The following is a 15619-nucleotide window of genomic DNA, read 5'->3' as shown; positions in this document are numbered from 1 at the left end:
CCGCAGTTCTGAGTATTCGGCCTTCTTGGAGACCCTGAATGGAGCCCTGCAGGGGGCTCCAGTAGGGGACTCCGTAGTCTTGCTGGGAGACTTCAACGCACACGTGGGAAACGATGGAGACACCTGGAGAGGCGTGATTGGGAGGAAGGGCCTCCCTGATCTAAACCCGAACGGTCGTTTGTTGTTGGACTTCTGTGCTAGCCATGGAATGGCCATAACAAACACCATGTTCGAACATAAGGATGCTCATAAGTGCACGTGGTACCAGAGCACCCTAGGCCAAAGGTCAATGATCGATTTCGTAATCGTATCATCTGACCTGAGGCCGCATGTTTTGGACACTCGGGTGAAGAGAGGGGCGGAGCTGTCGACTGATCACCATCTGGTGGTGAGTTGGATCAAGGGGTGGGGGAAGACTCTGGACAGACCTGGTAAACCCAAACGGGTAGTGCGGGTGAACTGGGAACATCTGGAGGAAGCCCCTGTCCTGGGGATCTTTAACTCACACCTCCGGCAGAGCTTTTCGGCCATCCCTGTGGAGGTTGGGGGCATTGAACCTGAGTGGGCGATGTTCAAAACCTCTATTGCTGAAGCTGCGGTGATGAGCTGTGGTCTCAAGGTCTTAGGTGCCTCAAGGGGCGGTAACCCTCGAACACCGTGGTGGACCCCGGTGGTCAGGGAAGCCGTCCGACTGAAGAAGGAGTCCTTCCGGGTTATGTTATCCGGGAGGACTCCGGAAACAGTTGCAGGGTATCGAAGGGCTAGAAGGGCGGCAGCTTCTGCCGTGTCAGAGGCAAAGCAGCGGGTGTAGGAGAAGTTCGGAGAAGCTATGGAGAAGGACTTTCGGTCGGCACCAAGGTGCTTCTGGAAAACCATCCGGCACCTCAGGAGGGGGAAGCGAGGAACCATCCAAGCTGTGTACAGCAAGGGTGGAACCCTGCTGACTTCAACTGAGAAGGTTATTGGCCGGTGGAAGGAGCACTTTGAGGAACTCCTGAATCCGACTAACACGCCCTCTATGGTTGAGGCAGAGCTGGAAGCTGATGGGGGATCATCGTCAATTTCCCTGATGGAAGTCACTGAGGTAGTCAAACAACTCCACAGTGGCAAAGCCGCAGGGGTTGATGAGATCCGTCCAGAAATGCTGAAGGCTTTGGGTGTTGAGGGGCTGTCTTGGTTGACACGCCTCGTCAACATTGCGTGGAAGTCTGGGACAGTACCTAGGGGTTGGCAGACCGGAGTGGTGGTTCCCCTATTTAAAAAGGGGGACCAGAGAGTGTGTGCCAACTACAGGGGTATCACACTTCTCAGCCTCCCTGGTAAAGTCTACTCCAAGGTACTGGAAAGGAGGGTTCGGCCGGTAGTCGAACCTCTGATTGAAGAGGAACAATCGAGAGTTGTGTCCATATACTCGGCAGTAAGTCGGACTCGTTTACCGTGAATGTTGGCCTCCGCCAGGGCTGCGCTTTATCACCAATCCTGTTCGTGATTTTCATGGATAGGATATCGAGGCGTAGTCGTGGAGGAGAGGGGTTGCAGTTCGGTGACCTGAGGATCTCATCGCTGCTCTTTGCAGATGATGTGGTCCTTATGGCATCATCGGTCTGTGACCTTCAACAGTCACTGGATCGGTTCGCAGCCGAGTGTGTAGCGGTTGGGATGAGGATCAGCACCTCCAAATCTGAGGCCATGGCTCTCAGCAGGAAACCGGTGGATTGCCTACTCCGGGTAGGGAATGAGCCATTACCCCAAGTGAAGGAGTTCAAGTACCTCGGGGTCTTGTTCGCGAGTGAGGGGACAATGGAGCGAGAGATTGGCCGGAGAATCGGAGCAGCGGGGGCGGTATTACAGTCACTTTACCGCACCGTTGTGACGAAAAGAGAGCTGAGCCAGAAGGCAAAGCTCTCAATCTACCGGTCGATCTTTGTTCCTACCCTCACCTATGGTCATGAAGGCTGGGTCATGACCGAAAGAACGAGATCACGGGTACAAGCGGCCAAAATGGGTTTTCTCAGACGGGTGGCTGGCGTCTCCCTTAGAGATAGGGTGAGAAGCTCAGCCATCCGTGAGAGACTCGGAGTAGAGCCGCTGCTCCTTTACGTTGAAAGGAGCCAGTTGAGGTGGTTCGGGCATCTAGTAAGGATGCCACCTGGGTGCCTCCCTAGGGAGGTGTTCCAGGCACGTCCAGCTGGGAGGAGACCCCGGGGAAGATCCAGGAGAGAGATTATATCTCCTCACTGGCCTGGGAACGCCTCAGGATCCCCCAGTCGGAGCTGGAGGATGGGGCCCGGAGAAGGGAAGATTGGGGTTCCTTACTGGAGCTGCTGCCCCCGTGACCCGATTCCGGATAAGCGGTGGACGATGGATGGATGGATGGATTTTAATTCAGTACTTCTTCTAAACCTGCAACAATGACGTCAATGTTTCTTATTTTCAGTTCACTAAAAATGTCAGTTTTACTGTTGATGAGCCTTCAAAACATTTGGCAATAGTAAATGACCACCTGAGGCCTTAATTAAAGCTCAGAAAATCTCTTTGCCAAACAGCTTCTAACACTGAGCAATGTGATCATACATGTACACATTAAAGTAGTTTGGGTTATTTTCCATGAGGAGTTTCTGTCTGTTGGTGTAGCTATTTGAATCAAAATGTAATGACAGGGCATGCTCGCTTTAGGTTCCTAGTACAAAATCATATCAATCCATCGCGAGTTTCTGAGTGTTAAACTACTAGTCACGCATATTTAATGTTACCCAAAAAATCCAGGGGATTTGAGACACTTACTATTTATATTATATAGGGTATTATAAATGATTATAACCAATTATAAATGATACATTTTAACATGATCCAATCATGGCTATTCATGTTTCTTACCATCTCTCACATGCAGCAGAAAATGTAGACAGACTGAATTTTTAGAATAGTGATTTATTGGATTCTTTTTTTCAACATATCTCCCATAAAACTGGATCTGTCTGAGGTTAAACATGGAGAGCTGTTCGGTGACTCTTTCTAAAACGTATCCTGTGTGTCTGTACAGATACAGTACCAGTCGAGTCTGCTCGGCAAAAATGATCTTGACAAAGAATCACCTGTCAAAAACCTTTTTCTTTACCCGTTTCAGATAAAACATTTTCAAAACGGAATTTAGAAAGATTCTCCTGGCAAAACCTTTTTGTTGACCTGTTCTTAAGTCCTAAACACAGGAGACAACTATTTATATCAGACTTGGAAAATGGATCACCAGAATAGTTTCTCTATTGCCTTTCATGGCTTCCATTTACAACAGAGGGAATCTGTTAGCCTTCAGCTATCAAGCTCCTCTCCAGTGGAACCAGCTTCCCGTTTGTGTTCGGGAGGAAGACACCCTCTCCACATTTAAGAGTAGGCTAAAGACTTTCCTTTTTGATAAAGCTTATAGTTAGGGCTGGCTCAGATTTGCCTTGGATCAGCCCCTAGTTATGCTGCTATAGGCTTAGACTGCCGGGGGACACCTCCCTGCTTTCCTTCTCTTCCTCTCCCTCTCTATCTGTATGCATTTATGTAAATGTATGTTACTAACTCAGCATCCGGGGTATCATCCCCGGAGTTTCTGTGTCTCTCATGTGGCAGGTTGCCACTGATAAAGTGGTGTCGTGAAATCGTGGCTGCGCCTGCTGCCCTGGTCCTGCGGGACACCGGGAAGCCTTTTTGGCATTTTCCTGGATTCATCCATACTTTCTCTTTTTAAACGCAACATAACTTCTGTCAAATGTTGTATTTGTACTATGTTGTTTATCCTGTACACACGACATCTATTGCACGTCTGTTCGTCCTGGGAGAGTGATCCCTCCTCAGTTGCTCTCCCTGAGGTTTCTTCCATTTTTCCCCCTTTAATTATGGAGTTTCTTTTAGGAAGTTTTTCCTTGTGAGATGCGTGGGTCTAAGGACAGAGGGTGTCGTAACCTGTACAGTCTGTAAAGCACACTGAGACAAATGTATAATTTGTGATATTGGGCTATATAAATAAATTTGATTTTGATTTGATCAAGAGTCATAAAACAACCCGTCATATTCACAGCAGGTGTTTAAAATCACAAAAGCTTCTAGGACAACTAGGGTTACGGTACAATCATGTAATCTCACATGCACTTTTTTTCCTTACTTGCACTACATCCATGACTATCCCAGCCGCCACCATGCCCAGGCCGGACACCAGGTACAGCAGCAGGTACGGCAGCAGGACTTGGGCTGTGATGAACCACGAGCTCTCTGGCAGTGGGCCGTGGGCCGAGCGGGTGAGTTTGCGCGTGAAGCACCTCAGCTTCTTCCCTTGGAAACACAGCTCCAGAGCGTGATGGGTCACCACCATGGCTGAACCCTGTTAACCCTGCCTGTTGCATTGTTTGGTAGGGAAGGAAAAATCAGCTTGCAAGCTTTTTTGTTGAATCAGTCAAGCTGATTTGAGGACGATGTAATGATCCATTTCGACTGTGGGAACACTAACGAGGCAGTGAAGAAGACTTCTTTCAAAAGACGAAAGTAGTTTTGCAAATAAATGTGACAAAGTTGGACTCAACCAGCTTTGTTTGTCCCTTCACCTGTCACTCCAGCCCTAGAAGGGCAGCAACACAAAGCACTTCTGCAAATGGTGGACTAGTCGGAGAAAGCTGCTTTCATCCACTTGAATGGAACACACACACACACACACACACACACACACACACACACACACACACACACACACACACACACACACACACACACACACACACACACACACACACAGGTCCACTTGACAGCAGCTCTGCGAGGCCTTTTCTGCCACTCTGCTCCTGACAGACCTTTAAACACACACACTCACTCATTACAGTCACACACACACTTTGTCTCCTCATGCCTCGCTCTTCAGCAGCCGGGCGGCCGAGGCGGAGCGCTGGAAGCACGGTCTCTCTCTGGCCATGAAGAGTTTCCAGGTCCTGTGGGACAAGGACATCCAGAAGGCCAGCACCTTCTTCTCAGCCCTCCTGTGCTGCCGCTCCTTATCCTCCTCTTTCCACACCTGCTTCTCTGTCTCCTCACCGCTGTGGAGCCCCTTCCTCATTTTGATAAGGGGAACGCCGGGATGTCCGTCCAGGCTGCGAGCTGCGTGAAGGCACACTGATGGACGGTGTGATGTCGTTGCCAGGGCTTCCCTCTGATTTCCAGACAGATGAGTCGTGACGGTGCTCTGTGGTGGAGGAAGGGACAAGGCAGGGGACAGTGTGTGTGTGTATGATGATGCTGGAGACGTCTTTGTGTAAGCAAGGTGACCAGACTGTATCAGGACTCTTTTTTCCCTCTTTCTCCTGGTTTCTTGTTAGATCATTTCCGAGTTGTGCTCTACCCCCTCTTTGATAGCTCCTCCTCTCGGTGCTCTGGATGTCCTCACTATGGGGGGGGGGGGGGGTGACGCACTCTGAACAGCAGCAGGTGCTGTACCTGTCATTAACACGTGCCGCTGCTGCTGCTGCCTGGAAAGGACGCAGTTTATCCTCTTCGATTGGAGGAAACATGCAGGCTGCCACAAACTGTCACCCAAGTTCATTACGTCACTCATGTGTCTGTTTTTGTCTTTCTGATGTCATTGACTACTTCAATATATGTCAAGGTCTGGCAAAGAGTGACAAATCAATAACCTTTTACACCTAAACTGCAATTCAGGTGTAAATGTTCTGACACTTTGTTCACAATGTAACAAAAGCATGTCCAGAATAGTAAGACCATGTCCTCGCAGATATGCAAGGACAGTGACTCAGCGTCCTTGAGACATGATTTGGAATGAGTGCTCTACTCTATGCAGCTCCCCCTTCTGCCTTCTGGCTGTAATTTGAATTGTAAAGCCACGGCTGCTAAAGAGGTTAACGGTGTTGGTACACACACACACACACACACACATTAAGGAGTCACTCTGTGAGAAGAGAGGAGTTGTCTTTCCTCTTCTTGAAATTCACCTTTTGTCATATTTTGGTAAAATGACAGTAAGAGGTGATGACATGCAGGCAGAATGATGGACTGCAGCCACCACAGTATAAGAGCTTTATCTAATTTCTGAACCTGTCATTACTTTTCATGTAATGGTTGTATTGGCCTCTGTTAAAATACAGTAGTAGCTACAGCTTCTGTCAACTTGCCTCAATGTCAGTAATGACTCCCAGCAGCAGTGAGCGGTGATTAGATATTACAAACAAGGAAGAGATTCAAGTTCCTCAGACATAATGGAGCCCCAAAGTGTTCAATATTAAATAAATAACTAATTATAAAATAAACAGTCATGTCAATAAATTGCATTAACTATATGAAATCATTTTAAATCATTAAAGAAATAGTTATCATGTTGAGTGCAGGGAGGACGTCTTTTTGTAGGCCGACTCTGGAAGTTAGCATCGCACTGGTTCCCTCGATAAAATGTAATCGGATTATAGCAGAAAATAAGATCTGTGGCAAACAAACGTTTATGATACTTACACGTTTTGTTCCGCAAGATAACCTTCACTCATTCCTGCAGCACTTTATTGTAAAAGATTATTTCTCGTTCTTATTTTCTTAATAGAAAATATCATTTCAAAATGCCCTTTTTAAAGTTTTCTTTTATAATGGCATCTTCCCGTATACCACTTTATTTCATGTCATAATGTTGCTTTTTATTTGGATTTAGCCAGTTAGCTGCTGTTAGCCAGAGCACCAACAATATAATTCTGAATCAACTATCCGGCTGCTGCTGTAATTAAACACAGTAGGCTACAGACACAGTTGTAGTTGTAAATTAAATTAACTTGTTAATTCAAGTTTAGCTGTAACTTATTGCCAAGAAACAACATAGTTAATTTGTTCCCATGGGGAAAGGTCACTTTTTATAACCCGTTAGGTCAAAGTGACCCTTGAACCTACTCCTCCACCAGCTCAGTCCTTTACTACTGTACACTACATATGACCTGTACTGGCGTCACAGAGCTGGCACTGACCTGCGCCTGGTCCAGCAGCATGCCGGCCATCACCATGCCCAGCCCAGCCAGCAGGTATGAAGGCAGCACCTGGAGGAAGAACACCCTGGACGACTCTCTGGAGGTAATGTGGAGCTTCTCCTCCTCCATCCTGTCAGGACCACTAGTGCTGCTGAGATTTATGTCTGCTCTACACAGCCGCCAACTGTCTGTGCTCATTCACAGCAACTGCTGCCAACTAGAAGAGCCCGATACTGTTTGTCTTTCCTTCTGTCAAGCTGCCCTGTCCTGTTCCATCTGTCCCCTGGGTCACTCACGTGCTTGATATGTCAAAGACAGATGCTATCATCTCTGTTGATTACTGATGACGGTTCAGGACTCATTTGTGTGATTTTAAATATCTCTAGTTTTTTCACCATCTGACAGAATAAGCTACCGTTTACCACTGTGTCATTATTATATCAGTATTAAGACCAAATATATTATTTCACATTTTACAACATTTACTGTGTGTAGGACCTTGTTTTTTTTTTATTGGCATAAATATAATATTCATAACTAGGCTAGAGTGAATTATCACCTGAAACTAAGAGCTGTTGTTTACGTTAGTTTAGAATGAGGATTGGGTCCTCTTCCACAGAGACTGCCATGTTCTCCTGCATTACCTTTGTTTTGATGTATCACACAAACACGTGTCCCATCAAATTCTGCGGAATTCTGTGGAGCAGGTCAGGCTGGATGGGTGGGTCAAACAAACACAGGTCATGTGAAGCCAAAGGTCAGCTGCGATATATTTTGAATTCACGTAATTTCAACCACGTTTAAAACTGTCCGTAATTTCAGGGGAAAATACGTTTCTCAATTATGAATGCAGTGTAATTGTATGGACATTTATTCATTTTAGGATACAGGGTCGACATGTTGCACTGCCATGTTTCTGCAATAGTCCAGAATGGACAAACCAAAAACAGGCTCCATAGAGTGTCTTTCGCAGTTTTACGTTACCTGAGGCCACTGTAGTTTCTCCGACAAACCTGGAAAGGAACCATTATGTTGTTAAGGAACACTTAAAAAGGTGTATATCACAGACAATACAACAACTAACAGGCAGTAACTACGTAGGTTGTTACATACCAAATTATTAAAAAACAGAAAACATACTTTGATGTCCAGCTGGAATAGTAGCAGGAACTGGTATATTAGACTCCCTCTCCTCATCCCTGTAGCACACAGTTCTTAATCACCTCCATCTCTTTGACTCTGTCGCTCATTTTCTCTTTCCTCTCTTAGAAGGTCTGGCCATCCCTGCTTCTGAGTTCCATATCTGCTCTCCTTCCCTCTCTCTTGCAGACACATCTGGCTGATGTAAATTATGTAGGTTAAATCAATGTGAGTGACAGGCATAAAGATGACATATATAAAAAAGAGGCATTATTACATGAAAAATAAAAGATGTACTTGTGCAAAATCACACAAAAAGTCAGTAAAAAGAGCAATGTACTTTCGGGTCAGTTTGGCACCACGGAAACAACAATTACAATGTAGCGCACACACATACCTGTCAACCCTCCCGTTTTTCCCGGGATTATCCCGTATTTCTCTTTCTATCCCGTTGTCCTCCGGTTTAAATATTTTCCCGTGATTCTAAAATAAAAATAGGCCTAATTTTAAAAAAGTGTAGAGTGGTAAAGTGGCCTCCGGTAAAGTAGGTGGTAGTATTGGGAGATAGATGGAGACGCAGTTGTACCTGCCAAACAAGTTAAAACTTTATGCAAGTACCTGCCAAATGGGAGGAGACCTTCCCTTATTTATTAAAAGCAGAGTTGGGCAAACTCATGGTTTTTGTAAAGTGTGCCATTCAGATGTTAGCATTGCACACGGCGGAATAAACAATGTTCGCCAGCATGAAGAATCGCCCAAACACAAGCACGCCAAGAGGCACAAAAACATACACGGTCAATGACTTCATGTGTGACAAGAACTGTGTCGGAGGCAAACCAAGTGACCAAAGCCGAGGGAAAGATGTCGATGCTTTGCGCCAAAAATAACGTAGCCTTCATCTTCTGCGATGATTTCAGTCGCAGTGTAAACATGTCTGTACAAGTAATACATACTTTAAATAAACTTCCTGAATCTATATACCCGTCCAGGGGCGTAGCTAGATTTTCAAGTTTGGGTGAGTTTAGCCCAGAGGTGAGGTGGAGCTGTGTGCACCTGCATGGTAGTACAATCACCTTTAAAGGAACTCAGATGGCATGATGATGGAGAAGTAAGTCTGGGAGTTTTGCACTGAGCAAAGCCGCTACACACCCATAGTGTTCTGTGCTGGTTGCATCGTCAATATATTAGTCATGTTAACCAGGTCCATGTTAGCTGGCCTTAGTCATGTTGACATGTTTTAAGAGTAGGGGGGTCCGGGGGCATTCTCCCCCGGGAAGATTTATTTTAACATTTTAAAGTGAATTGTATGCAACTGGTGAGGTAAGGGGAGGGGGCACAACTCTCAAAACAAATATATCTGCCTCTCCTTCTGCATGACCCTTTAAAACAAGTTTAAACAATGATTTATTAACTGATCGAGACACTAAAGTAAATTTCATGACATCCAAACGTCACGTTCAAAATGCAAACTGGTGACATGTATGGTGTAAGTGTGTTCACTGTCATGTGTATTCAAATGTATTATTCTCTGGAACTTCGGGCTATGTATTTTCATTAATGATTTATTTAGCTAGTAGGCTACTGTGGCCTATTACAGGCATTTAATCCAAAAATTGCTCATTTACTCCTAGACCTGAACTAACCTCCATCACACTGTTGGCTCCACAAGCACTTGTTCTTTGCTGCTGCTTCCCTGTGGCAGAGCTGCCACCTTTCCTTAGGACTCTTCTTATATCCATCTGATCAATGAACATTGGCAGATTATGATAGTTAAAATAGCTATTCACCCTTTCCTGCTTACGATTTTTTTCTATAGTGAACAAACTTTAGCTGTTCTGTAGCTAGCCAGTTACTATTGACTACTGACAGTACACCAGTCACGCTGACTGTCACAGTGAGGTGAAGGTGAGGACCCAAATGCAGTACACTGGACAAGGTTCTAAAAAAAGAGAGCTTTATTTTATAAAAAGCTAGTAAAAACACAAAGTAACAACACAAAACAATCAGGGGACGAGCAGGACACGAACAGGCTGAACAGGCTGAGCAGGACACGGGCGGGCAGCAGAGACACGGGCGGGGCAGCAGAGACACGGGCGGGGCAGCAGAGACACGGGCGGGGCAGCAGAGACGTAACATGAATAACAATCCGACAAAGAACACTGAGACAGACAGGGATATATACACAGACACTAAATGAGGGAACGAGACACAGCTGGGAGAGAAAGGCAAATACACAGGAGGAAACTAATGAAGGAAACGAGACACACCTGAGGAGAAAGGCAGAAAACACAAGGGCAGGAAGTAATACCAGACATGAACATTTCAAAATAAAACAGGAAACACAAACCAAGATCATAACAACACCAACAAACATAGAAGACCTAATGTTACTAAACTTTTCCCTTTCCTAGAGTTATTAAAAGTTAAGGAGCTAACACATATTAATAACTTCTTACAATTTCACACAGTGCATCTTCCAAAATGTCAACCTCTCATCTCTTGCATGACTCGTCAGAAGTTACAGATATCTATCATGATATCAAAGCTACACTTGTACAGTCTATAGTGGCACCCTTTTCCCCAGGGTCCTAACGCCCTTGATTTACTCTGAGCCATCTCTCCCCTCCCCCAGGGTCTTAGTGCCCGATATATTACATTATAAAGTATGAAAGGGAGTTTTGGGGCGATTTGGAAACAATATTTTAAAATATCTGTATAGCGTTAACTCCTTTCCACACAAGAAGTAGCATGAGACGTGAATGCCTTTTATTTTTTATTTGTTTTACATTTTAATTTGGGTGGGCTTTAAAACACCTAAAATAGGCCTAGCTACGCCACTGTACCCGACCCTTATGTGTTTACATTTACAGTATATGGGTAGGGGCTGGGTGGCTGAGAGCTGTTAAGGCACTTTTGCCAAACTCAAGGCCCGTGGAATTATCTTTGGCCCGCAGGATAATATCTAATTAATATTAGAACTGGCCCGCCGGTATATTGCACGCACCACTAATAATACAAATCCCACAATGCACTGCCACTGCGTTGGCGCGTCTGTCACGCGTTCCACCCACTATTAGTTTGTTTTCATTTTGTTTTACCTTGTCAGTAATTCTCTTATCATTTCAGATCCTGGTTTATCCTCTCTACCTGCAATCAACTTATTCCCCTCACCTGGTTTCCACAGCCCATCTCCTCACCTGCTTCTCATTCCCTCATTAGTTCTCTCAGAGGATATATACCAGGTCTCTCCCGCTTGTTCCATGCCAGATTGTCTTGTGTTTTCCTGCCAAGCTCTCCAGCGATCGTCTAGTTTACCCGTTTAGTTTTCCTGACCTGCCCGTTTTGACCCTGCTGCCTGTTTCTGGACTCCGATTCTTCTGCCTGTCCCTCACTGGATTTGTTTGCCTTTTGGACTGATTTACCGGTATTTGACCCTGCCTGGATTACTGAGTAAACTGAACTATATTGTATTCTGCCTGTCTCTGTGTCGTGCTTGTGGGTTCAGTTCTGTTGGTTCCAGTGAACCTTACAGTACAATCTGGCCAACATGGACCCAGCCGACTGTGACGCCTGGAAGAGAGGTCGCTCGAGGGCTGCTCGACCTGAAGCAGGGTCTGTCAGATCGCATCAAGGATGAATTAGCGGCTCGGGATTATCCGACTGATTTGGATGAGCTGGTGGCTCTCTCCGTCCGTATCGATGGACGTCTGCGGGAACGAAGACAAGAGAGGGTTCGGTCTACTGTTCCTCAAGCCCCGTTTCATCAATCTTTCCACTCACGGGGGCATGCTACTGAGCAGGTTACCGACACTCTCTCCGGCTCTCCAGGGCCAATGCAGCTTGGACGGACTCAGTTGTCCACGGCAGAACGACAGCTGTTTGTACTGCGGTCAGGATGGTCATTTTGTTTCCTCCTGTCCTATAAAAGACAGGGCTCATCCAGAGGGCGCTGGTGAGTCGACTTACTAACTTGGAAATGCCCTCTCGACCGTTGACACAGGCCCAGCTATATTGCTTGTGCATAAGACACACAGTTTCTGTTCTCATTGACTCTGGTGCTGATGCTAGTCTTTTGGACATGACTCTTGCCTCTCAGCTGGGACTAGGTCGGGAGGCTCTGGAGAGGCCCATTAATGCCACAGCACTAGATGGTCGTCTACTCTGCAGGTTTACACACCGCTCGACTCCACTCCAGATGACCTTGTCAGGTAATCACAGCGAGAGTTTCACCTTATCCATGCTCCACATCAGCCGGTAATTTTGGGGTTTCCTTGGCTAAGGAGACATAATCCACACATAGACTGGTCTTCAGGAACTATATTACAGTGTAGGGCTCATTGTCATGCTGTCTGTTTTAAGTCTGCAACCCCATCTACTCTTAGTCTGCCTGTCACCTCTAAGTTTCCAGATCTTTCTGGAGTTCCCAAGGATCATCTGGATCTTAAGGAGGTGTTTAATAAGACCCGGGCCACCGCCTTGCCACCACATTGAATCTATGACTGCGCTATTGACTATCCTGCGCTATCCAGGTACTTCCCCTCCCAGAGGTCGACTCTTCTCACTATCGGCTCCTGAGACCAAGGCCATGGAGAGGTACATCAATGACTCCTTGGCTGCAGGAATTATCCGACCATCTTCGTCTCCAGCCGGAGCTGGGTTTTTCTTTGTGGGAAAGAAGGACAAGACCCTGCGTCCGTGCATCGACTACAGAGGACTCAATAACATCACCATCAAGAACCGGTACCCTCTCCCATTAGTTTCCTCTGCTTTCGAACTGTTACAAGGTGCTACTATGCTCTCCAAGCTCGATCTCCGCAACGGTTACCATTTGGTGAGAATCAGGGAGAGGGACGAGTGGAAGACGGCCTTCAATACTCCTAGTGGACATTAAGAATATCTAGTCATGCCATTTGGTCTCACCAATGCTCCTGCAGTCTTCCAGGGATTAGTCAATGATGTTCTTCGGGATCTCCTCAACGTATGTGTCTTTGTGTACCTGGATGACATTCTGATTTTCTCCAAATCTAAGCAGAAGCATGTGACTCATGTACGCCTAGTTCTCCAGAGGCTTTTGGAGAACCGTCTGTTTGTGAAGGCTGAGAAGTGTGAATTCCACACCTCAGAAGTATCATTCCTGGGATTCAGCGTCAATGCAGGTAACATCCAGATGGACCTGACCAAGACCAAGGCTGTCACTGACTGGTTGTCTCCTTCCACACAAAAGGAGCTTCAACGTTTCCTGGGTTTTGTCAACTTCTACCGGAGGTTCATCCATAATTACAGCTCAGAGGCAGCTCCCCTCACCACCCTCACCTCCCAGAAAGTGCTCTTCCGATGGTCCCCTGTGGCAGAGGAGGCCTTCTGTAAATTAAAGTTACGTTTCACTTCAGCTCCCATTCTCATATTCCCAGATCCCACTCGCCAGTTTATCGTGGAGGTGGATGCTTCGGACATCGGTGTGGGGGCAGTTCTTTCTCAGCGATTGGCTGAGGATCAGAAGGTTCATCCTTGTGCCTTCTTCTCCTGGAAGCTGTCTCCGGCAGAGAGGAATTATGATATTGGGAATAGGGAGTTGTTGGCAGTAAAACTGGCACTGGTTGGAGGGACAGACCACAAAAACCTGGAGTACATCCGTTCAGCCAGGCGGCTGAACTCTCGTCAAGCAAGGTGGGCTCTCTTCTTTAACCGCTTTGACTTTTCACTTTCCTACAGACCGGGTTCAAAGAATGTGAAACCCAACGCCCTTTCCCGTCAATTCCAGTCGGAGAGTTTTCCATCCAGTCCGGAAGGTATCCTTCCTTCTGCATATGTCATCGGTACAGTAACGAGGTAAAGCGCTCCCACGCTGAACATCCTGCTCCTAGTGCTTGTCCAGATGACAGTTTGTTTGTTCCTGCCAGTCTCCGTGCTCAGGTCCTCCAGTGGTGTCATTCGTCTTGCCTGGCTTGTCACCCTGGGGTGAGACGCACTAGCGCTGCTTCGTTAACGCTTCTGGTGGATATTGCCTACTGCCAAAGAAACAGCGGAGATTATGTTCCAACAGGTGTTCCGACTTCATGGTCTGCCCTGTGATGTGGTCTCTGACCGTGGTCCACAATTCACCTCTCGCTTTTGGTCTGAGTTTTGCAGGCTGCTGGGGACCACTGTCAGTCTGTCATCTGGTTTTCACCCCAATCCAATGGTCAGACAGAAAGAATGAACCAAGAGATGGAGACAGCTCTACGCTGCCTCGCTTCCCGCAACCCCTCCTCCTAGTCTAAGCAGCTCTTGTGGATCGAGTATGCCCATAACACCCTTCCCAGCTCTGCCACTGGTCTCTCATCCTTCCAGTGCTCTCGGGGTTACCAGCCACCACTCTTCCCAGAGCAGGAACGTGAGGCCAGCGTTCCCTCTGTGCAGTAGGTCGGTGTCGACGCACATGGAGACAGGCTCGCCTCGTTCTTCAGAACGTTACCAACGATCCGTCAACCGACGTCGCATTCCTCCCCCCCTGTACACGCCGGGGCAACGGGTCTGGTTATCTACAAAGGATCTACACATCAGAGTAGAATCCAAGAAGTTGGCTCCACGTTTTGTGGGTCCATTCCCCGTCTTGAGGGTCATCAATCCTGCTGCTGTCCGTCTTCGTCTACTGCCTTCCATGAGGGTTCACCCCACACTCCATGTATCCAAAGTCAAGCCTGTTAAAGAGGGCCTGTTTCAGCCCTCCCCCAGACCCCCGCCACCCCCCCCGGCTCATCGAAGGGGGACCTATTTACACGGTTCGTCGCCTCCTCAAATCCCGGCGACATGGTAGGGGAGTGCAGTACCTAGTGGACTGGAAGGGTTATGGTTCTGAGGAGCGCTCATGGGTTCCGACCCGTCACATTTTGGGGTCGTCCCTCCTCATTGACTTTCAACGGGCTCATCCAGATCAACCTGGTGGGATGTCAGGAGCCACCCACTATTAGTTTGTTTTCATTTGGTTTTACCTTGTCAGTAATTCTCTTATCATTTCAGATCCTGGTTCATCCTCTCTGCCTGCAATCAACTTATTCCCCTCACCTGGTTTCCACAGCCCATCTCCTCACCTGCTTCTCATCCCCTTTAGTTCTCTCAGAGGATATATACCAGGTCTCTCCAACTTGTTCCCTGCCAGATTGTCTTGTGTTTTCCTGCCAAGCTCTCCAGCGATCGTCTAGTTTACCTGTTTAGTTTTCCTGACCTGCCCGTTTTGACACTGCTGCCTGTTTCTGGACTCCAATTCTTCTGCCTGCCCCTTACTGGATTTGTTTGCCTTTTGGACTGATTTACCGGTATTTGACCCTGCCTGGATTACTGAGTAAACTGAACTATATTGTATATTGCCTGTCTCTGTGTCGTGCTTTTGGGTTCAGTTGTGTCTGTTCCAGCGAACCTTACAGCGCCAATCGAGGGCCCGAAAGCGCGAGCCCTTGCCACTCCCACTCTTTCATCAGCAGCCGTCAACTTTCAGCTATCCCTCTACCCAAAAA

The 15619-nt window shown here is 47.0% G+C and overlaps 1 protein-coding gene across 2 annotated transcripts in view; it reads right to left on the bottom strand.

Moving 5' to 3' along the window:
• The window catches only part of LOC115008256 (solute carrier family 41 member 1-like), a 19488-nt gene extending 12451 nt beyond the window's left edge, over positions 1–7037 (bottom strand). The window contains exon 1 of one of the 2 annotated variants that reach the window (XM_029431736.1): positions 6987–7037. In XM_029431736.1, coding sequence (XP_029287596.1) covers positions 6987–7022 — 36 coding nt within the window. In that variant the 5' untranslated portion in view covers positions 7023–7037. Of the gene's footprint in view, positions 1–4147; positions 4355–6986 lie in introns of those variants that run through there. The other variant, XM_029431735.1, reaches the window with a different exon arrangement.
• Between the last annotated feature and the right edge of the window lie 8582 nt (positions 7038–15619).

This window comes from Cottoperca gobio, chromosome 5, assembly GCF_900634415.1.
Source record: "Cottoperca gobio chromosome 5, fCotGob3.1, whole genome shotgun sequence".
Taxonomy (NCBI): domain Eukaryota; kingdom Metazoa; phylum Chordata; class Actinopteri; order Perciformes; family Bovichtidae; genus Cottoperca; species Cottoperca gobio.
Note: the sequence above shows the minus strand (reverse complement) of the source record. Positions and strands in the feature narration are given on the sequence as shown.